Genomic DNA, 24,218 nt, shown 5'->3' with positions numbered 1-24,218 from the left:
CAAACAACTGTCTGAAGTGCTGTATGAATTGATAAAGTCTAAATCATTCAAGACAACTGCATAGATTTTAGAATGTTTTGATTTTTATTTATATTTTATTATTTGAAATTATAATAAAATTCAGTGAAGTACAGTATTGTGCAGTATCAGATCAGCACCCTTCATTTATTACATTTCCAGTCAGAATGGCCATTAAATAAATGTTATTCATCCTTCAGGAGATATTTCTGAGGAAAGTAGACATGATATTTCACGTGGAAAAGGAAGGGGGGGCTCAAAAGAAAATAAGTGGGGGGAAAAAGTCTAGAAAAATGAGACTTCTAATAACTGTGCAAGAACTGATAGACCACCAAACTGTCACCGACAGAGAAACAGTACCTTAAGCTTTCATCTTGAGAGAGAGGAGAAAATCAAGCTCCACTCTTGCTTCCAATCTGAAAAAATCCACAGGTATGTTTGTCCATCCTTCCACTGTGAGAAGACAACTCTACAACACTATGAATCTGAAAGGATGTGTAGCTCTCAAGAAGCCATTACTGAGACAAGAAAATAGACAAGAATTAAAGAAATTTGCAAATCAAGCAAAAAAGCTGCTAGTGTTCTCAGAATTATGGACTGTATTTGAATATGTATTTTTATTGACCACCCCAGAGTCCAGGCCTCAAAATCACTAAATGTGAATTTACTTGGTACTTGGATTGTTAGCAGCAGAAAATGCAGAAAACTTCTATGACTAAACTTTGTGGAACTATGCAGTGTCCCTGCAGCTTTCTTTGAAAAGCTGAAAGCAGGTCTCCTGAAACAAAAAATGGATGTTGTATTAACATTTCTATAATCAATGCATATTTGAAAATATTCCATACCAACATAATGTAGGCAACTAAAACACTTAAGATTTCATAAATCTTATCACAAAGAATTGTGATCGTCGAATTGTTGTGAGGTCCGAGAAACACCTGATTTACAAGCAGTGTTGGCTTGCCCTATCATGCCTGTCCATTCACAATGTTTCAGTAGGTAGACCAGTGGAAGCTGCTACTATCTACAGTGCATTTGAATACATTTGCATCTTAGGTCCTTTCCACTCCCTTAGAGAGAAGTTTTTTACTCATTTTACTCACTCAGTCCGTGTTGAATGCCGGCTTTGTGGCAGAAGCTTTAATCATGTAGTCCAGTTAGAGCAGTTGGTCAGTAATGCTGGCCTCCATCTGTTTCAGTAAAGTCCAGGTACACTTAAGCTTTTCTCCCTGATCCCTATTAGCTCCCATTTTGTCTGCTGACAAACTCTTTTAGTTCAACTCTGGGACCCTTCGGGCAGCGCACATGTCACTCACTAGCTTACTCATTACACAGCACAGACCTAAAAGCCTGGTGTGTTCTCAGAAACTTTCAATGGACATTTTTAGTAGTCTGACAGTACCAGTACACATAACATTTATATTTGAAGAGTAATCAGATTAAGATTGCCCTGGTTTCTAGATTAACTGGCCACTTACATTGGAGGGCAGTTACATTGGCACAGCTCTTGTGAACGAGAATGTATTGATCAGTTTTGACAGTTTTTTTTTTTCTTTTATGGTATGTACAAGTGTAAATCTCAGACCTCATGATCTGAGTTTGATTCTCTAAGATTTAGTATATCATGAAATCTAAAATTTCACCACTATCCAGTTTAACCATTTTGGTGCAATTCTGAATGATTTTGTATTCAGTGATTTTGATACATAAACGTAACTCTAGGAGTAATTTAAACAGTAATGGAATAAGGACATTAAAAACAATTCACCAAACATTTGATAATGTCTTGAAAATTTCATTTTGGCTGATAGTTAGTGAATATTTTATTAAATATTAATTATTGACAGTGTTCCAAAACGTATGCAGTTGAATCATATCCTTTAGCTCAATACATCTCCGTGTATTTTTATATTTCTAGTATGCTGCACTGATTTTGTCTTGATCAAACAGCTTTGTCCTGATGAATTTGAAGGACAGGGTGCTATAAAAAACGTTGTTCATAGCCTGTTTCATGTAGTAGGTCATATCCAGGGTGTATAGAACGTGAGAGAGTGTGTTAATCTCTCGCCTCAGGTGAGCAGGAGAGGTTGAAGAGCAAAGTGGAGTCAGCATTGAGATAATAGCTGTGCAGGCCTCATTTCCTCTAAGCTATTCCACTGGCTCTGATTGGCCAGATAAGAGCTAATTTCACTGAGTAAACCGTGGAGAAAATCAAATCCATTCGAGCAAGATAATACGCATTTTAAAAAGCCATTGGACATCATTTCTGAGATCCTGCTGAGTTTTTGAGTTTCATCAAGCTGCATTTATAGCTGGTGATTTTCCCCACACATACACATGCACCTGAAAAGTTAATTATTTGCTAATAGTGCTTCTTATCATTTGACATACTCAAGGTGTGGCTGGGTGCATTTGTACACTGAGAGCTACCAGCTGTTGAACCGGGTTTTTTTCAGTGTGTGAGAAAAGAACACCAGCGGGCCTGCTAAGACATGCCTCAACGTGGCCTTTCCCCTAGCAGTGTGGCATTCTCCCATCGGCTCACTTTTACTCCACGCTTAAAAATAAAGCTGGCAAAAAGAGTTCTCTGAATTGATGCCATAGAGGAACCACTTTGGAGTCTGACCCTAACCTGAGCACAAAAGAATTCTGTCGAAACTGACCCAAACTGGCCCATAATGACTCAGTGTCCAATAAAACCTTACAGGATAGCACCACTTAAATTACTGCAAAAAATTGATAACATAGAATTAGATGATAAAACGAATCAGCTTTCCAAAATTAGTATAAATTCATCAAGCAGTGCTTCTGAACAAAGGTTTTCAGTCTGGATAAACTTTCCATTAAGCAGTGTTTTGTTTCCTGCACATCCATTTTCTCATGAGCATGGGTCCTGTGTATCTTAGTGCTAAATTCACATGGGGTTGACTCCAGCATGCCAGACTAAGAAATGGTAACAAAAGAGGTACCAGAAGCAGAAGGTAGCAAAAGCAGAAAAAAATGACAAAGTAAAGAGAAAAGTTAAAGTACAGGGAAATGCATGTGAAATCTGTTAAAATTGGAAGGTGTGCTTTGAGAGCCTCAAAGTGAAACTTAAACCTGATCCAAGACCGACACGTTTGGGAAATGACATCAAAACTCGACTGGATATGGAATCCCAATGGGTAGATACATACTCAAGCTCTTGTGAATCACAGAGAGATTACATTTTTTGCATTCATAGTTTTGAAATGTTGCATGGTTGCAAGGGCAAAAAAAGGATTTTTTAAAATGAGAAGTTCAAAATGTTGTGTTGGGCTCCAGGTGTGTTAGTGTGGAATAACTGTGATAATAATAATAATAGTAGTAATAATGATGATGATGATGATGATGAAGATTTTACTAATTAACTTTATTTGTAGAGCACTTTTCATACCAATGGCTGCTCAAAGTGCTTTACAGTGGTAATTTAACAGTAAAAGAAGTTAAAGTTGACTTTGATTTTCTTCTATAATAGTTACTGGGCTGTAACAGCAATATAAGGGGAAAATAAATAAAAGAGTAAAAAAAAAATTAAAACCTGACAAACCTGTACAAAAAGAAATTTAATTAAAACCTAAATGAAACACATACATTTTCAAAATTTGTAAAAGTATGTACCATGCTTGACTGCCTAATAAAATTTGGAATTGAGTTCCACAGTTTAGAAGCAGAATAACAGAAAGAGGCCTCTTCACATTTTCTGTATTTTATTTATTTACAGAAGGCCAGTATGTGAATCTAAGATCACGTGTTTCGTGTTAGAACAGACAGACAGACATTCTGTGAGAGATGCAGGTGGTAGACCATTTAGAGCTTTAAAAAAGAACAGGCCTACACTAGTAAAAACTAATAAGAGAATCTGTCATTAAAATGTAGACAGCGGCGAGTTATAGAAAATACATTGTTTTCATAGGGACCCCAGTAAAAAGAGCATTACAGTAATCATCACTGCTTGTAATAAATGCATGAACGCTAAAGCATGTTACGTTCCACACACGCACAAACATTACTCTTTGGTTGCATTTACACAAGACTTCCTCCCTCCTGCCTCCATGTTGGAGCTTATTTGGAGTGTTATCTCAGCAGTGGCTCTGTTTCTCTAGCAGTCTACTACAGCCCTCCTGCATGTGTTTTCTGTGGGAGGATTTCCGGGCTGGCCGAACATCTGCTCCACAGTAATCCACGTCACTGAATCAGGCTTGATTAGTTGACCCACTAACCCACTCGCCTGAAACTGGCAGGACTACTGCTGTGTTCAGAATGGTTTACTCGTTAACTCGTTCACTATTCACTACATAGCGCCTGCTGCAGTGGGGAACCATTAGGGTCTTCTAGGCTTTTATTAATGGCCTGATTATTTCTAGGAGCTAAAAAATACATCTGTCATTTTTAATTGAGTTTTATTCAATAGAGTCATGATTGTATTTAAACTCCTACAAGTATTACAGTACTACTTTTGTTTCATTTTTAGTTTTGCACTGAAACAAAACTGTTAATTTCTTCAAATGCCAAGCAGAAAAATGGCCAGTGAGGGTTTTTTTTCTATGTTATCTGGGTGGATATAGCTAAGCGAGCTCTCCTATTGGTTAGGCCTTCAAGAGCTAAAGAGGATCCCTAAGTCTTTAGATTAACCATCAACATAATTAGGAAGTGACAAAGAAATTAACCAATCGTGTTTTGATTTCCAATAGGGAGGACCAATTCTGTGAGGAAGAAAGGTCACACTAGGCCTTCTGGAAGTCCTAGGTTTCACACTAACTATGAATACGAGTGACAGCTCTACACTAGGCCTCTCTACTGAGTCACTGTGAAACTGCTACAAAGTAAAATTTGTGCTTATATGTCTGTCACAAGCTTCAAGTAAAACATGGAATGTCTTTTAGAAGCTTTAAATACAATGGCAAAAAATGTGCATGGGAATCGGTGTGAGTAGAGCACTAACAAACCACTAGAATCCCATAGGAACACCAACAGAAGTTACCATTATTGTAAAAAAAAATTTTCTCACATTTTGTCTGAGTTTTAACACTTGAGGCCGAATTGAAGGCTGAAAGTCATGGTTTGCAACTTGTTTGCTGTATAGTGAACTGACTAGGAAACGACTGATGTTAAATTTGGGTAACTTGAAAAGAACTGCATGCAATACAGTACATTGTTTAGGGAGGGAAGCAATTCAAACAGAGCCCAAGCCTCAAACTCTTAAAAAACTTAAGTTTATTCCCTCAGCACAGTTGTGAGAAGAATAAGCTAAAGTTAGAAACCTAAATTAAAGGTTTAACTTCTTTGTTCATCTATGTGAACAAAAACTGCATAATCTGCATGCTAAAAGGCATGCAGGCAAAATTAGAACAAATTCAGACATACTCTAAAATGTTCATCATGCAAGAAGTGTGAACCAGTTAATATAAACAAGTAGCTCCAAAGAACTATGTGGAACAAAAAGTGAAAGAAAATATTGGATTTGTTTGTACTTAAGCTTAGTAAGGAGTCCCTCACATACTGTTTGGTTTGAAGCAGAAGGTTGCCTAAATTCTTATACTGCTTAAGGTTCCTAAGTGCCATAGTTCATGGGCTTTGAGTGTAGCATTGGAAAAGCTGGAGAAAAGACTCTTAATCCATTTAATGCTTAAAACAGTTAATTAAAGCTTCCTGGAATTTAGCTTCAAGCATGTGTATTAGACACTTTTAAATACACCAGATTTCTTCACCAGCCTTATTGTCACACTGTGGGCAATGTCATGAGTCCTGCTTTAGTAAAGGTGTGCCTGCTAAGTGATGGCACAGGCTGATAGCAGGCTTGGCATGAGCTGAAGGAAACTGTTTGGAAAGTAATTACCTGACCAGCTTGGCTCACAGAAGAAATTCCTTGCCAAAATAATTCTGCATATTAAGCTCCTTATAAAGAATGCGGAGGTCTCCGGTCCAATAAAAGTCCTGAAACTGAAACTCAAGGCAAACAAAGTGTGGCACAATATTTTTTGCCTGTGTAATGATGAAGTAGAGGGTACAGAGTTTAAAAGGTTCAGCTCATTCATTTGTGAATCATATACAAAATAAATTCCAGTGACACTTTCTACTCACAAAATAAGCTAAAAACAAAAATATTTCAAGCATCTTTTTGCCGCCTCAAGAATCATATAAAATACACTCCTATGATGTTTTCCCACTCACAAAAAACTGTAAAAACAACAGAAGTTGATACATTACTCAAATTCCCTGTAATGTATTGGCTTTTGTTGTTTTTAGATAAACTGCTGAGTCACCCTTACCGGGATTTCAACTCTGGCTTGTGCCCACACTTAACCCCTTTCTGTTGAAGTACTGGGTAAAAGTGCATGTGTGAAAGGGGCTTTTCTTTCTTTTTGCCATTGCTAGGATAGGTAGCGCTTAGCACTTGAGCTACAAGTATCAAATTTCCTTGCACAATTCCATCCAGCTAAATGATTAGAATACATTGTCAGTGTACTGAGCCTGTTTAAATAAAGGATTAAAAGTTTAAATATTCAAACGTTAAATTAATTAAATGTTAAAGTCATTTTATATATATATATATATATATATATGTATATATATATATATATATATGTATATGTATATGTAGTTGCATTTTGATAAATTGTGTATTAGGATATCGTTAAGAATTCATAAACAGATGAAGGAAACAGGGAACAGGGAAGGAAAAAACAGCGTACAAATAAACAAAACGCACTTGGGTCACAATTAATGTAGGGCTGTAGGCTTACCTTTTTAGGTGGCAGCACTGGTTTTGCTCAAAAAAATTAGCAGCACGCATATTTTTTAAAAATAGTCAAGGGAAATTGGGAGCTTTTCATGTCAGATGAGTAATGGATGCCGCCCCTTCAGATGAGCTAACAGAGCTAACATTGGATGCCAATGAGGAGTGTTGATGCTTTTCTACATGAGTTCGTTTGTCAGAGAAATATTTTTTCACTGTTTCCGGAACTACCTAACATCAGCTTGAGTAAAAGCCAAAGCCCTTACTTTGTCATTCATGTTCCATCAGAGTATCAAAGTGTAATAAAAATGCATACTTATTTACATACAAAAACAAGCACTCACCACATTCCTGTTAAAACAATTCTCGTTTCACTGAATTGTTGGCTTGTATATTTTTCCTGTGATTAAAAAGAATTCAGTATTTTAATACTGACACCTTGAACGGGTAGCTGATGTCTTGAGTACCTGTGTGCATCCCTAATTGTCATGCAGCACTTGAGCAAACGTCTCTTTGGCCTGTTTAAAGACTGTTCATGAATCAGAGTTATTGGTTGACCCACAGGCTCAGGCCTCTCCCCTGTAACGGTATGAAAGAAGTTAACTCTCACCATGGCACACCTCGCTTTGTCTGTTGCATGTCAGTGTGGTTTGGCCTCAGGCCAGATTTGTATCTGTATGTCAGCTTTCTCTCCACAGTGGGTAATGCTTATTACTTCAGTGGAGGAAAGGGACTCTCCTGTATTCAGTGCAGTCCACAAAGGTCTCTCTGGTACTCTGAGATTCCTTACTGATCTAACTACAGACTAAGCCACTGTTTTTTTTTTTTTTCTTTATTTGTTTCACATAGTTCTTCAGAACAAATTAATGCAGATTTCATGCAGCTGCACTGTGTTCTGTCTGTGCTTTTTTTGAGTTGTATTGAAATCATTTTGTATTTCTTCCAAGAGAATTTGACGTTTGAATTGAAGTTAGTAAGCAGATTTCAGCTTTTGTTGCTTCTGGGGCTGAAAGTTGTTTGAAAGAAAACCTACCCTGCCCATTTCGATTTGAACCACTTTTAAGGTTTTAAAAATACTTTACATTACAAACAGATGTCTGCTGTGTAATTTTCTGAAAGTTGCCGACTGGCATCCAAAACCTCAAGTGCCGCGTGTTCTTAGTACGTAGCAATTAGTCCTTTCGTTTTGTAACAACAAACCCCAGAGTTTTTCACAAGCAAAAAGCCTTTTTCCTCTTGCTTGAAAATTGAACTGTGTCCGTCCCAAAAGGCCTCTCCTCGCATGCTCAGCCTTTCACAGTTATCTGTTTGCAAACAGTGAGGCTGGAAGGCTGCTGTTTAGGGGGCTTCAGTTGTGGCCTCGTGTCTCCTTGTGGCAGTGCACCTTCCAGCCAGGCCATGCACTGCCACGAGCCGTTGAAAAAGCCTCGTGTCTCACTTCTACGTGTAGCAGCTGTCTCCACAATCCGTTATCTCCCATAACCCCCCACGCACTAGAGGGCTTCAGACCAAACAGTGTAGAGCTGAATGTTTCTGTAAAATACTTATGTTTTGACATTCATAAAAACACTCTTTCTTTCTTTTTCTCTCTTTCTTTCATTCTGTCTCTCTCTGCTTTCTTTCTTTCTTTCTTTCTTTTTCTTTTTCTCTCACTGCCGTGCTATCTCTCTCCCTCTCCTCTCTCTCTCTCTGCAGTCTAAGGCGGATGGGCAGACCCTCCTCTCTGAAGTGTTCCGGAGGATCAACCTCATCGAGAGCGATTATTTTGGTCTGGAGTTTCAGAACCTGCAGTTGAACTGGGTAAGTGGCTGCTTGGTGAACAAAGCTCCAGTGTGCTCAAAGCCCTGACCGTGAACAAGTCTCTAAAATCTCTGCAGTGCAGCTCGTAAAAGACTGCCAGCTTTATAATGGTGTGGCACTCTGGTCTTTAGGGGTTTTCTGGTCTTTGTTGCTTAAAGCTGTTTGGCACTGGAAAAAAAAGACTTGAAGTTGATGTTCTTCAGCGCATATCTAAAAATGGACTGGACAATGCAGAGGAGACTAAAGGCCATATTAGATTGGAATAGCCGAGCGAAGTGAATGTGGAGGACTTTCAGTAACTGAAAGAAGGTTGAAGAGGCTAAGAATAGATTTTAGGAACCTGAACAGCCAAGTAGACATGGCATATAGAGATGGGTATTGGATACCAGATCAGATTTTAGAGGAAAGAGAGTGATCTAATAATCTAAAATGAAGCAGCACACACTCACATTGTGTCATAGGATGTTAGCTGTGTATTTCTTCTTGTAGGATTGTAAAGTTTAATTAGTTTGAGCATATTAGACTGCTGTTAGATACACATCATAAGCGATGTGCTTCAATAAAAAGCATTATAGTCACAAACATGTAGAGATATATGTTGGTTGAAATAGTTTTAATCATTTTAAATCAAATGCGAATCAAATGCAAATAGTGCAAATTCCAAATTTAAAGCACTGCATTCCCAGATTCATGTCTACTTAATATCTTGCAAATAAAAATTTACTATAAAATGTAACAGCAATGAGTGAATTAGGTTTTTATTGAGAATTTTTATTCTGCAGGCAGTATTTTCTTAATAGGAAACCAGTTCAACCATCACTGTTTTGTAGTAAAATATGCTTTGGGAAAAATGACATAGAAAAGAAAGCCAATTAAAATAATTAGAGCCAATAGAATGACTTACAATTTGCATTAAGATATTTAGTTGGCATATTTGTCTAAAAATAATTTAACGTCTAGTATTTATATAATTTTGACTTTTTTTTGCTTAAAGTTTTTAATTTGACAATGTGATTTAAAACAACAGTGCAATCTCCATTTGAGCAAAACTACACACCTAGCCTAATGCAGCTCAAGAAACCTGGCTTAGTACAGTTTGCATTGGGTGTTTGTGTGTGCTTGTCCAGGCTAGCTGGGTGATGCACAAGTCTTTTGTTATAGGAAACAGTTTTCTAACCCTGGTTGTGTTGCCAGTTTGGATTTCTGCAGTTAAACTGTCAAGGAAAATTGACTGATAACGTATTTCGTAAAAGCTGCTACACCCCTATTCTGCAACTGCTTTCTCGACACTGTGTGTGGTGGTGTGATGCCACCATGCTAGATCAGAGCATTATCAGATCAAAATATAATCATGTAACTGGATTCTAGTGTAATTTCAGAATGTAATATAAACGGTAACAATGTGAAATGGATTACTTATGATTAAAGTATCAGCCAAGACACGATTGGAAGTTTACTTTTTTTGGTTTTTATGTTGGGGCTACAAGGCTAATAACTAATTAGTAATGGATGATTGTAACATCTGTTCAGCATTTTACTACTTACATGAGCAAATGCTCACACACTTGCCTTAAACCATATTGAGATAAGTAATCTTGAACAGACTCGGTTCTGTGGTTTCTGTTGTCTATAAAAAAAAAAGTCATCAAAGTCATTTGAAGCTTAATTTGTTTGTAATTTTTTTTGTAGATTTTTATAAATAACAATACATGATGTTTTGATAATAATATGTCCACATAAACTGATTGGCTACATTTGGGGAGTAATAAAAAAGTTTGTGTATACTGCACAAAAAACTGCAATTTCTGCAAATTACTTGTAGAAAAGGGCGTTGTTGCTAACTACCATTTTTATTAACTGAATCAGTGCTTAGTAGAGATCACACAAAACCAATACCAGGTCTTGGGATCAAACAGAGAGTGTTGGACCGGATATCAGAGGGGAAATAAAAGAAGGAATCCAATCCAGTCCAATCCTGTAACAAACCTAACCTTAAACAGCACACTCTCACATTGTGTGATGTGATGTTAGCTGTGTTTTCTTCCTCTGGAATAGTTCTTTTTCTGAAATCCAGAGTTCAGGTTTTTTGTGACATTGTGTCTTTTTCATTTGGTTTCACTTCACAGCAGCTAACAATGCACCAAATTATACAAGTGGTTGGTTGTTTGTTTGGTCAGAAATTTGACAGGGATACAAGCACTCTGTTGCTTTCACCTTTGCCACCTTTAAAATAGGCCAGAAAAAAACATTTCTTTTAGTTTTTACTAACCTATCACTGTTACAATCCAAATCTAACCCTCTTACGTATATTCTTGACTTAAGTGTATTATTCTACACTCCTATAAAAGATAAAAGGTTCTTCAAGGATTTTTGGTAGTAAAGACAGTGGTTCTATATAGAACCATGGACACCAAAAGAATCCTTTGCATGATTAAAGGGTTCTTTGCATCATTAAAGGGTTCTTCAGATTGATGGAGAATGTGCTATAGATGGTTCTATATAGAACCCTTTTGAAAAGGGTTCTATATAGCACCAAAAAGGCTCTAGTACTACAAGATTGACATCGTCACAATAGCAGAACCCTTATGGTGCTATATAGATCTCTTTTCAAAAAGGTTCTGTAAAGAACCATCTGTAGCACATTCTCCATCAATCTGAAGAACCCTTTCATGATGCAAAGAACCCTTCAATCATGCAAAGGGTGTTTGAGTGTTCATTTTCTGTAATAAAGAACCCTTGAAAAACCATCTTTTTTAAGTGTGTACACATACTTTGAATTATAATAGAGATGCTTAACGTCAATTTATACAACAGTTAGTCCCGGCCACGCAAGCTGATTGGTTGAGAAGCGTTCTAACCATGCTGTTATTTCGCCATAACATCACGGGTTTTTCATAAACACTGCATCACTCCGCTGAGACGCTGTTGCTAAGCAACAACTGTGACACCTGTAGGAGACGCTCAAGTCATTTGAACATTTTTACTTCTTACTTTGCGCACAAACAGAAAACGGATACTTTTAAGATAAGTAAGGTAATTGCCCTGAGCAAGAATAGAAATAGAAGAAAATAAGAAGAATAGAATAGAACAAAAAAAGTGGACAAGGAAAGAACTGAGTGTGAAACGAGTGTAATGTGTTGATCTGTGTAAGGAGCTGGAGAACGAACTGCTGGCTGTGCAGCGAGTGGGCGGAGTTCGTTACTCTGTGACCAAATCACAGCCATGATGTTGTTTCACGATAACACACTCAGTCTCGTGTTCTATTGTATAAGTTTATCCCAATCAAAGCAATACAAAAATAAACTGTTCTTGATTTCTGCTTCTAAATGATTAAATGATTTCTCAGGTTGCTGCTACTTGTCCAAAAGTCTGTTGTGCTGTCTATGTGCCAAAATCAAACACATTTATTCACCATTTGTTTATTGCACAACTGCTGTTATTAGCAACAGCTACCAGCATGCTGCCACCACGAGTGAACTGAACCAGGGTTCACATGTAAGCGGACCAAGACCCGCAATTTTTCACAGTCATGGTACTGTTGTTTGGTGCACGTCAGAGTATAGCGTAGTGTTCACATCTGTCAAAATGAACCAAACTAAAGAACCAAACCGAACAGGTTAGGTGTGAAAGTGTCCATAGATGCTCATCTTAAAGAGACTATATTGTGTAAAACTGATTTCTCCTCACTGTTTTGAAATAAGAGTTTGATGTTGTGCGTAAATATTCCTCACATTTCAATGGTGCCTTTCACTCTCTAGTCCAAACAGTCCATAGGTGGAAACTAAGCTGTAAGAGCTTGTTTTAAATTCATGGTTTCTGTGATGTCACCAACACATTTACATACATTTTCATATTCACCTTACAGGACTTTACTTGACCCACAGTCATGGGTTCAGTATTAGTGTCGGAAAAGAAAAAGTGGTATCATACCATCTGTAGTGTTCAGCTATGCTGATGTTCAGTGTGGTTGGTGTTGGTTAGGTTCTGTTTGGGTAAAGGGTGAGTCAGGTGTCAGACGTGTGCGTGTATGGAGTTGGCTAATGTGAGATCCGGTGTCCAAAGGACAGCAGAGCAGTGAGGAGGGAAGGTGTGGTGATGAAAGGTGCATTCCTGCCACAATCAGTCCCAGATGTGCAGAGAGGAGGGGGAGGAGGACCTCCTCAAAGAAGCATTGCAACTGGGGATTTCTCTAGCACACACACACACATACACACACACACTCTCCCACACACACACACACTCCACTTACTCTTACACAGAGCTAGAGGCATAACACAGCATAGCTCCGCTTGAATCACCGTAGTATTACAAGCAATTGTCAGTGTTATATCAACATCAAACCTCAGTTAATACAGTAGGCAGGAAGCACTGAGTTCTGAAACTCAGCACTCAGTGCTGTAAACTTTGAAACACTTTCCGAATGTATTCATCTTTTTTCTCAAATGTGTATTTGACCCAGAGGTTATTGTATGCAGTTCAAACGTCTGGAAATGTCCATGAAAGAACAAACAAGTTGAAGCTGTTTTCGAATACCACTGAATTCTAGAGTGAAGAACTTTCTAAGGTAGCATTCTAATGCCGCTGCTCTGCACTCTTTTGTAGGTTTGGCTGGAGCCCACCAAACTCATTGTGAAACAAGTGCGACGTAAGTGCTCAGACAGATTCGATTGTTATTTTTGTGGGATTTTTGGGAGGATATTTTGAGAGTTTGTGACTGTGTGTTGGTGTGTGTCTGCGTGTGTATTACAGGGCCAATGAATACACTGTTTCGGCTGTCAGTGAAGTTCTTCCCACCTGATCCAGGTCAGCTTCAGGAGGAATTCACGAGGTATGTGACTGCTGCAATTATAACAAGTTACAGCTGGACGAAGCTGCTGGCAGTATTTAGCCCCTGCAAAAGCAGAATATCAAATCTAAAGGTTGCTTTATAGGGCTGACACTATCAGTAGTACTCAGAATCAAGTATTCTACCTATCATTTTGATGAGCAGTTAGAGTTAAATAGGTTGAACCACAAAAATGAGTTTAACTGAACAATAACAAACAAAAAAGGCTTTTAAAAAGTATAATAAAGCTATGTGGCAAAAAAATGTGTATAAACGGGTGTAAATCAGCCTGTTTCTTACTGTATGGAGGTCTAGTAGGAGAACTTAAAATGTGCATTAAACGTGATGCAAATTGCTAACTAATCATTGCTGAATCATTAAGAGAGTACATTTCAGTTAATGATGAATAGCTATAGCAGGATTTCTTCAGGAAACTGCATAATGCCTGGGATGGGGCATGGATGGTTGGTTGTTATTTATTTATTAAACACGTTTATTCACTAAAAACAAAACATGTTTCAGTTCCGCACAATCAAGCTAAGTGGCTACAGAAACATTAGAAGTTCTGTTCTTCCATAATAGATTAATTTTAATTTCTTGATGATATACCACAACCACAACTTTTACTGAACTACACGTGATGTTATTTTATTTGACAAAGATTAAGCTTTACACGCTGTCACTGTGTTTGCTCCCGCATCTGCTTCAGTCTTAGAAACCATGTAAAAATTCCCAGAAGAAAAATATTGCTGTTATGATTGTTGTAAGTAGTTGTGGTGGTAGCAGTATATCTGTAAATACTGTACATGCTAATGATTCTGCGTACATCATTTGTGATGTTCCAGGAAGCATTCGCAGATTTACTTACAGAGATGATGATGATGATGATGATGATGATAAAAATAATAATAAAAGTAATACTTTTTCCTTTGGAAATGTTTAGCCACTCCCAAATTGAAATTGACGTGGGAGAAAACACAGTAATAGGGGGTGAGTTGGAGGTTGATCCTTCTAAAATAAAGGGTAAAGGGTTGGGCATTTCTATGGTATTTATAATTATTGTGGTAAATTATGTCACATTACATAAAAATACACTTTTCTGAATATACCATAAAATTTGTTAGTACTTCGAGTCTCATTAAAAGGGAGCATAATTAGTCCTGTTTATGCACTGGATATAGTGCAGCGCAGTATGTGAAATGTAGAATGAAAATGATTGTAATAAGTATGATCTTTTGTTTTTTTTTCATTTTTGCTGGTGCATTCTTTATGTTTAAACTTATTAAATCTATATGGTGAATACGTGTTGTGATTTTAAATTGTTGCCTTATTGCCCACCTCTAAGCTAAAGAAAGGTAAATATATACCAACTGAAGCCGGATTAGTAGTTTTCCATGGTTGTTTTCCTCATAATGACCTGCACAGGCCTTATTCACTCATACTTCAATGTGGTTTTGTGTGATTTTCTGTTAGGTTTTTTTTTATTATTTGTTTACATTGCCTCATGGTGGCCTGAAAAATGAAAGTTCTACTGCATTCTTCCTGGCATTGTTTCTGCTGAAACAAAAATGATGGGACTGGATGGCTGGCACAAGCCAGTAGGGTTACAGTGGGGAAATCCTGTATAGGAGCATAGAAAGTTGCTCAATGTGTATGACTGCATATATGACTCTGTATGACTGTATGCATGTGCCCTCTCTTGCAGGTACCTGTTCTCCCTGCAAATGAAGAGAGATTTGATGGAAGGCATACTGCACTGCACAGAAAACACAGTTGCCCTGCTGGCCTCTCACCTGGTCCAGTGTAAGTCCACCATGCAGGTGTAGGATCGTATGGATATCTGGAGCTCTTCAGTACAAAAGACCTCCTGCTTTCTGATGCTAACATGTCCGTTGGAGGTGTTGCCTTGCATTTTCACTACTACGGCATGAATCATCGTGCTTTACCAGAACCCAACAGTATTATATTTCCACAGTCAAAGCAGATCTATATTTCCTGGAACCCATTTTACTTCCTATATCTGTTTTAGTATCTAGTTTGGCCCATTGAGAAAGCTAAACCTCCCTAAGGGTGAATCATACTGCAGGGTTTAACTTGTTTGCTAGCATCGAATTGTCTGTTTCAGTAACAAGCCTGTAAGATATTCATGAACTGTTGACCATAGTTGTTTTTAATGTTAACTAGCTAAATATTTGTCCTTGACTAAAGTGTTGCTTGCATGTTGAAAATGAATGATTTGTGTACGTGACAAATTTGCATAGGTCACAAATTTACATATATCCTGGGCATCCATAGTAGAAGTCAAAGCACAACCGGTTTTATGATTCATCTAGGTTTAACTAATTTATCATTCATTCATCATTTCTCTATGAATCCACACCTTTCCTTTTCATCCAGCAGAGGTGTTGCAGGAAATTGTTCCTGTGGTGCTGGTTTTGTTGAAAAATGCCCAGGCCGTTATTTTATTTATGTAAAAAAAAGAGGACCCAGCATAAACCCAGTGTTCCTGAATAGGCTTTCTGATCCCTTGTGCGTGTTGCTTCTAGGAGAATTTTAGTAGAATGACAGGAGGAAAGAGTTTGACAGATGCATAACAACATGCTGGCTCTTGTCCATGTATTTAGGACAAACTGGCATTTTTAATAATCAAAGCGTGTCAGATTGTCAGTTGACAAAAAGGGGTTAAGGAGGACAGTGAGGGGGCAGACATTTCTGTCCTCAGCAGTTCATTACAGGCTGATCTCTTCTCCTCCTGCTGCCAGCACTAAATATTTCATGCCAAACTGCTGGTGAAGAGTTTGTTCCTGTTTCTGGTAGACCCAGAATTTTTTAGATGTGACTGTAATAGAAGGTGCAGTTTGCGGACACGGCTTCTTTGCGGACACGGATTCTCAGGTTGTTTTTTGTTAGTTTGCAGTAACTTAACATATAAAAGACATATTAAAGGTCTATTCTAAGAAAAAACAGTATCACAGTGCTGTCCTGGGAATGATGCCAAAGCACGCACATTTTACCCCCTTGTGATGTCAGCACTCAAACTATTTGGGCCAATAGATCAGATTTCAATAGATCATGTCTCCATTTTTATTTCCATTTTTGTCTAACAGAATTTGTAAACACCTACCCATTACACTGTGTTTAAAATTTCTCAGTTTTTTTAGACTTCAGAATTTGTTTCATCATCTGATACCATTTGAATACAACAGCTGCCCTTTACAACGTGCAAAAATTTCATGGTACATGAACGAATAGAGGTTTTCCAGAATTATGTGGAATAAAATCTCTTAACTCTTACTTTCCTTTAAAGTTACAAACTTTTTAACTTTCTCCTGTAAAGTTACCATTTTGTAGGTGCATGTTTTTTTTGACGGAAATGATATGCTTTTAACAATCAAACAGAAGTGTCAAATCATTATTCACAAAAAACCTGCTCCTCATACTGTGGACTCGCACTTTGAAACTTTGAGTGCTGAAGCTACATATACCCAAAGCCTTAGCAAATAGCTGTTTTATGTAAAGTTTTGCAGATACTTTATTGAAAAGTAACTGTGAGAATTCAACTCACGAAAGAAGGTGAAGTGTGCCAAAACTTGACATGACTTATTACACTTTGTTCTCAAAGCATAGATTTAACTTCTTTATTTCTCTCATTCTTTGGTTCTTTTGTCCTTGGTTTTTTAATTAATTCACATTTATCCTTGCTCTCTCTCTCTCTCTTTCTCCCTTTTTTTCCTTCTCTCTCTCTCTCTCTCTCTCTCTCTCTCTCTCTCTCTCTCTCTCTCTCTCTCTTTCTCTCTATCTCACACAGCGGAGATCGGAGACTATGATGATGTCGCAGACAGGGAGTTTCTGAAGCTGAATAAGCTGTTGCCACATCAGGAACATCTGCAGGAGAAGATTATGGAACTCCACCGCAGACACCTGTAAGACCTTTAGCTATATCATCCCTCCTTTTCCTCACAGGAGTGATGCATACTCTGCACTGTTTAAAACAGATGTGTTACGTTTGAACACATCTGTGTGTCCACTAATGGACAACACATTGTTCAGGGGTTGTGTTCTTGTGAAACCGACACAAACATTTAGTTTCCTGGTCAGGGACTAGGCTACATTTTTCTTTGAAGGAGGAATCTGCATTCACAGTGTCTGTAGTCCAGGTCTAGACTTAATCCCTCTCTGGGAAACCGACCCTTAATGTTTAAAAGTAGTGCTACCATTGATTGTCTTTTTCTGGTCTTTGAATGCAACTATTAAAATACAAGCCTAGAACGGCAAATTGACTGATTTCGCTGTCTTGCTTCCTAGTCGTTGATGCATAGGAGCTCTTAATCAAGCTCAAATAAACAAACATTACTCACTGCTGGCTTTAGCATATTCTGTAACAACACGAAGTAGATTTTTTTCCCCACTCGTTATCGTGCGTGTTTAACTGATAATGCTGTGCTGTTATGACAGGCATCTTGAGAGGTTTTTACATTATGATTATATCAATTATTGAAGCAAAAAAGACAAAGCATAGATACAATAACCATAGCCTTTAGGTTACTTCACATGATTAAGCTTTAGCCATTTTGTAATTTTAACAAGATGAGGTGATTTATAGACTGTAAATATGTGATTTATTAAATCTATAGCAAAAACTTACAAACCATAGTGAGAAGAAAGCAGAAAGCATATTGATTTTCTCTGGTTTAAGCAAGCATGGCAGGTAATATACATAACCTGCTGTGCTGAACAGGTTACTGGAGAAAGGTGATGAAAGAGGATCTTGAGGCTGTCAGTGCAAAAGAGAAGGGGATGTGATTGTACAACAACAATTGATACATGCTATCACAAGGCTAATGTTAACATTTCATTTTGAGAGCTAACAAGTTTGGCACATGATTGCAATCAGCTGAAATAATTAGGATCAGGTGATTGTGTGATAATGGTGACAGACCTAGTTGTAGTTGCTCAGTCAACATATTTTGTGTCTAAAATTTGTTTCTTTGGGTTTGTACTGAAGCAATGAGATTAAATTGGATAACACACAGAGCCTGTTTGCACCGTGCATTTACATGTGATTTGTGTCCAGGTTGTATCTGAATAAACTTTGGCCGGATTCTATTTACACTGTTCACTAAAATGCATAATTGTGTTCGGATAACGAAAATGAATTCCGTTTACACTTTTGCTAAATGTGGTCAGGATCCATCTCTGACCACCTCTGAATGTGGTTTGAGTGATCTGATTGTAATCCACACGTAGTGTGTGCTAGGAGTGTTTACGCCTGGCTTTTCATGCAGTCAAGTGAAGACACATGTTAATGCAAGGTGTGAACAGGCCCATTCTGAAAGCTTATTCCCCACCACTTAGTGTTGTGCAAACTACATGCATACATCACAGCCTTGTCCCAAACTTTATCAAACTAGCCTTGTCACACCAGTGCAAAATTAAAAAAGTGAACTTCAGATGTTAAATATGTCTTGGTTGATTGGGAAATTGGTAAAAAGTTTATTTTTCCATAGTATTCCTTCAATACCACAGTTTTCTGGAACTTTCCATTACGTCTTTACAAATAGATGGAGCAGTGTTTCTGATCAAAACAGTGGGGTTTATTTGCTAAATATTGCTTAGAATCACACCACACAGGACGAAAAAAATTTTCTCATCTTCAGTCTTCCGTCGTGTATAACTTCATAATACAGCATGACACACTGTTCTTTTTCATATCTCGAACAGGCATAATTAGTGAGAGGGGTGTGTAGTGTTTAAGTGATGGTGAATGTGTGGGCTGTTTAGAGGCAGTTCTAGAAAGCCTGCGATTCCACTCTCTCTGACCTTTTGGAGATGCATGAAAGTTGTTTGAAAAGCTTTCAGACGGGGATTAGACATGGCGATAATGTCAGGCAGCTGTTCCACGCGAGCGCTCCAAATAGGCCCTTCCTCCAGAGCTGGCGTGCTCTTCTGATCTGAGTACAGGAGATAAGAGAAATTGAAAAATTGGAGAGGCAGAACTGACAATGATGAAATGGCGTCTTTATTATTTCAGATTAATCCTGTGATATTACTGTCCTTGAGGATTTACGGTGTCATTTTTCACCTTATTAAAATGATAAACTAGGAACAGTGGATATTTTGTAGAAATAAGTACATGAAATAAGACAATAGTTTGGCAAAAAATCTAATTTGCACATTTGCCCCTTACCTCAATTGTGGTTCGTCACCCAAGACATGTTTAATGTCTGATGTTAGTTTTGCACTGGAGCTGTGAGGCTGATGCAACTAACAAGTAACATAAGCTTATACAGTTTTTGCAAATTAGTATTGTACAATCTACATGCCTAAATCATCACACTTGCCTCAAAGTGCATCATTGACTCCAGCCATATGTTAAGTACCATCACCAATTTATTAAGTAATCTCAAATACACACCTTTACGTAGTTTTTGACACTGTAGCATCTGTAAACATTGACAAAAGTACAAAATACTGCTAATACTGTTTTATGTTAATGTAATTCTGCCCATTTTGTAAAGTTGGCAAACTAATGAATTATTCTTTTTCATTGAACTATTATTTTGATCCCTTCAGCTCTTAGGACCCTAATTCAGTTATTAATTTTAAAGTGATCGTTCATCATAACTATGTACTGGCTCATACTATTTGCTACATAAAACTTAATATAAGTAGTAAGTTGACAGTTTCTTTCTTTATTTTTCTCCCTCTCTGTCTCTCTTTCTTTATCTATTTTCTTCCTCCCTCCTTCCATCCCCCCCTCTCTCTCTCTCTCTCTCTCTCTCTCTCTCTCTCTCTCTCTCTCTCTGTGGGGTACCGTCAGGCTCACTGGCTGTGAGAGGAGCTTGAGCTTCAGCTCGGCTCTGTTAGGCTGTGATTCTAATCCTGCGGTTAAGGCCCCTTTATTAGCCATACAGCCGCTGGGCCAGAGGAGGGGCCTGAGCAGATTTCACAGCTTAAGGGATGAACTAAATTAGAATGTGCTGATAATGTGGCACTGGGCCAGTTCTGGTCCACGATTACCCGGAGCCTGGAATAAACATATAGATGATTGGACAGCTTCATCTGCTGGCTAAGGCTTTAGTCCTGTCCTACATGCCATTTGGTTGTAATCACACACTTTGAGATGTTTCCTGTGTGTCTAAAGGGTGATGAAGGCTGCTGTAGAGGATGAGAAAGGGTTAAATTCGACTGATCTTCACAGAGCAGGTCTGGCAGTTCCTTTAATGGCACCAGAGCCTGATTCAGCCTGGGCTTTATTCAGTGTGTTTGTCTTGTCCTGTCTTATAAGAAATGTGTTTGTGCTTTACTTAAAATCAAAATCCAAATGTTATGGAATCACCAGTGCCTGTGAGTGCAAGAAACTGTTTGAAATACAATTCAACCTAATACATAAACAATCACTCATTAGTAAACAAACTCAAGCCTGACCTGAGCCTGATGATGGGTCTGTTAGGCTCTGGTTGGGTATCAGGCTGCTAAGCCACACTGGCCCTTTGTGGATAAGATCGGACACCGCAGGGCAGGGACAGTTAAAAAGAACATAATAAAGGCAGAAGTTCCTTAAGGTTCTTTAATTTCTTCAGGCCATTGTTTATTGGAAAGTTTTTAACCTGTAGCATTGAAGGTGTGCATGTTGGCAAATGTGATCATCTGCTTAACTGTGAACCCCTTCTGAGACATCCTCAGAGATCGGCCTTTAGTCATACCTTTAGATAAGGTGAAGATAATGTAACATTGGTGACTCAATTTCTTTCATTTTTTCCCCCATCATTGCCCTGCTTTTTAATGTTTAATATTTAGCCTTCTGAATTCATTCAGAGCAAAAAGGTATTATATATATATATATATATATATATATATAATCACTCAATTTTTTAATCTAAGAGACAACTTCACTTATTCCATATAATATATGCATATTATAAACCTGTGGCTTCTATCTTTGTCTCCTTCAGGGGTCAGACACCAGCAGAGTCTGATTTCCAGGTTTTGGAGATTGCTCGTAAGCTGGAGATGTATGGAGTGCGCTTCCATCCAGCCGCAGACCGAGAGGGCACCAAGATCAACCTGTCAGTCGCTCACATGGGCGTGCAGGTCTTCCAGGTGAACATTGCGTATATGTTGGCTTTTATTCATTTGTTATTGGCTAGTCAAAAATGACTGTACTCTTAGCTTAAATGTAGCTTTGTTATTTACTCAAAATCTCTTCCTCAGGGCATCACCAAGATCAACACATTCAACTGGTCCAAGATTCGCAAACTGAGCTTTAAAAGGAAGAGATTTCTAATTAAGCTTCACCCAGAGGTTCATGTGAGTATAACTTACTGTTGCACATGCAGCTAATGAAATTAAACTTCAGGTTTAATGCTTTCTTCTATCCATTTAGCTGGTTAGATCCAATTCCTAATCCCGTCTTGTCATGAGTGACGTTTGTTTTTCTTCGGAGATCACTTACACGGGGAGATGAAAATCAGTACCATGTGTTTCTTCATGTCATCTTTCACCAGATCTCTCTCTAACCGTGATTGTTTTTTCAGTGATTATTCCTCCCTCCTTCATGTTTTAGGGTCCTCACAGGGACACATTGGAGTTCATGATGGCCAGTCGAGATCAGTGTAAGATATTCTGGAAGAGCTGTGTGGAACACCACTCTTTTTTCCGTCTGCTGGATCAACCACAACCCAAATCCAAAGCCATCCTCTTCACCAGAGGATCCTCCTTCAGATACAGGTACTGCAGGTGTATGTGTGTGTATATAGGACATACACAGAATATGTACCTTTAGGTGTATCTGTTGGACATGCAGATAACTCACTCTCAGTGTAAATGCTCAGTTACAAGGCTAAGCACTTAAACAAGATTGAATTGTTACTAGGGTTGGGATGGCTACCAGTTTTAATTATATAACCTGGCATAATACCCACTGATAATCATAAAGTAAATAAGTTTAATAATCTTAATAATGGTGTGTGTTTACTTTTTAAAAAGTCAGTATGGATGTACATAGCCTGTTGCTGTCTCCCTACAAAGCATGTGCCAGAGTAACATGTTTATATAGTAATAATCTGAACAGTAAACAGGTGTAGGTTTAGTGATAAGTTCATCCATTCCTAGTCACTGCTCATTAGTATGAAATAATTAGCAGTTGAGTTTAAGTAACGTATAAATACTGCACATGCACTTAAATGCTTATGTGTGAATGGCTGTGTTTTTAAAAACAGCTTTGATAGAGTAATCGCATTGTTATTGGTTTGTATGTTTTGTGACAGTGGGCGGACTCAAAAACAGCTGGTAGACTATGTGAGGGACAGTGGGATGAGAAGAACACCCTACCAAAGGTGAGGCAAAGTTAATATCATACATGATTTGTCTGTACTATATCCATGCTGACACTAAGGGATGTAACTGTCTCTTGTCTGTTTTGTTTTTGTATTTTGTATCTGTCAGGAGGAACAGTAAGATTCGTATGTCAGCTCGATCTTTGGCCACTGATGTGCCTAAGCAGGTCAGTAGAGAGGACAAAGTTCCCTAACATTAAAATAATAGTTTGATAAAACTTTAAATTTACAGTTGTCTGCTCGCCAAATGTAGTCAATAAGTCATGACAAGTTTGCTTTAAAAGTATGGTCAAAATTCAGGTTTCAAGATGACTGTTATTTGTTTTAGCTAAGTAATGTACTTTTGTCCATTGTTTAAGCATGCGATTAGCCTGCTGACTGGTGAATTATAAATTTCCATTGCTTGTTAGCTGTATTAGGTTCATAGCTCTATTGTAAAACTAAAGAAGGAAACTTTATCAAACATGTCTTGGCTGAACAAATAATTTTGGGGTAAGGGGAAAATGTGATTAAAAATAATGGTACAGAGTTTTTTATATTAGGTGACCATTCTTTCTTACTCTTTTTTCCACCACCTCTTTATCCCCCTGTCTCTTTTCCTCTCTTTCAGAGTCTGTCCTTCAATGACAGCCTCAGGACATCTGCTTCTCCCTCCTCTGCCACCGTGTCTTTCCACTCCCTGCACGCCCCCAGTTCTCCTGTGCGGATGGAGGCCCCAAGCCAGCCTCAGTTCCAGCAGAGCCAGCAGTCTCAGCAGCCTGCCAGAGCCCCCAGCCCCGTGAAGGAGGAACCTGTCAAGACCAACCCCCCAACTAATTACATCTTCCCAGGTGCCCCTCATAACACGGCTGCAGGAGACTGCGGCCCCTCGTTTGTGTGTGTAGAGAGTAGTCCCTCCCGTCCGTGGCCCTCCCAAAATGGCAATGAGGATGGCGAGTGTGTGGGAGAGGGTGGGCGGGGCAGGCCTGGCAGCTTTGGGTTGGGAGGGGCTTCCAGAAAGGGTTTCCTCACTCCTGAGGAATTTGAGGCAGAGTTAATGCGTGGCAGGCAAATTTCTATGTTTCCACTAGGTGGTGCACAGCTGCAGGTCAGCGAAGAGTTCATAGACGATGATCCTACCGAAATGTCATTTTATGCTGGCGGAGCAGAGGCATACTCGTACGGCTTTGATGAGAAAGCAGAGCGCTTTGAATATGGCGACAATACTGCGCAGACCACATCTTATGCTTTGTCTCTGGGAGACCTAAACGGTAACACTACGACATTCTCAGAGAATGCTTTCGGCCGCTCTGAAACCAGTTCAATGGTTAATAACCAGTCAGAATGCAGCTCTCTGGATAATCTGCCCTTGGGCTCAGCCGGAGACTCCATGTCCCTAGGCTTTGGAGGCCCTGACTCGTCTTCCTCTTTGCGCCTGCCAGGTTCTGAGAACCTGTCTGAGGCCAGCTCCATGGTCAACTTCCCAGCGTACTCAGTGCGC

General features: G+C 38.6%; 1 protein-coding gene across 7 annotated transcripts in view; it reads left to right on the top strand.

Moving 5' to 3' along the window:
- farp2 (FERM, RhoGEF and pleckstrin domain protein 2) overlaps positions 1-24,218 on the top strand; it is a 69,773-nt gene that overhangs the window by 17,575 nt on the left and 27,980 nt on the right. For all 7 annotated transcript variants that reach the window (XM_036570418.1, XM_036570415.1, XM_036570410.1 and 4 more), the window contains 11 exons: positions 8,471-8,575; positions 13,178-13,220; positions 13,325-13,403; positions 15,106-15,203; positions 17,209-17,323; positions 21,356-21,503; positions 21,615-21,710; positions 21,967-22,130; positions 22,670-22,738; positions 22,848-22,905; positions 23,349-23,568. In XM_036570418.1, the coding sequence (XP_036426311.1) occupies positions 8,471-8,575; positions 13,178-13,220; positions 13,325-13,403; positions 15,106-15,203; positions 17,209-17,323; positions 21,356-21,503; positions 21,615-21,710; positions 21,967-22,130; positions 22,670-22,738; positions 22,848-22,905; positions 23,349-23,568 (1,195 nt within the window). The remainder of the gene's footprint in view (positions 1-8,470; positions 8,576-13,177; positions 13,221-13,324; positions 13,404-15,105; positions 15,204-17,208; positions 17,324-21,355; positions 21,504-21,614; positions 21,711-21,966; positions 22,131-22,669; positions 22,739-22,847; positions 22,906-23,348; positions 23,569-24,218) is intronic.

The sequence above is a fragment of the Colossoma macropomum genome, unplaced genomic scaffold (genome assembly GCF_904425465.1).
Source record: "Colossoma macropomum unplaced genomic scaffold, Colossoma_macropomum, whole genome shotgun sequence".
Classification (NCBI taxonomy): Eukaryota; Metazoa; Chordata; class Actinopteri; order Characiformes; family Serrasalmidae; genus Colossoma; species Colossoma macropomum.
Note: the sequence above shows the minus strand (reverse complement) of the source record. Positions and strands in the feature narration are given on the sequence as shown.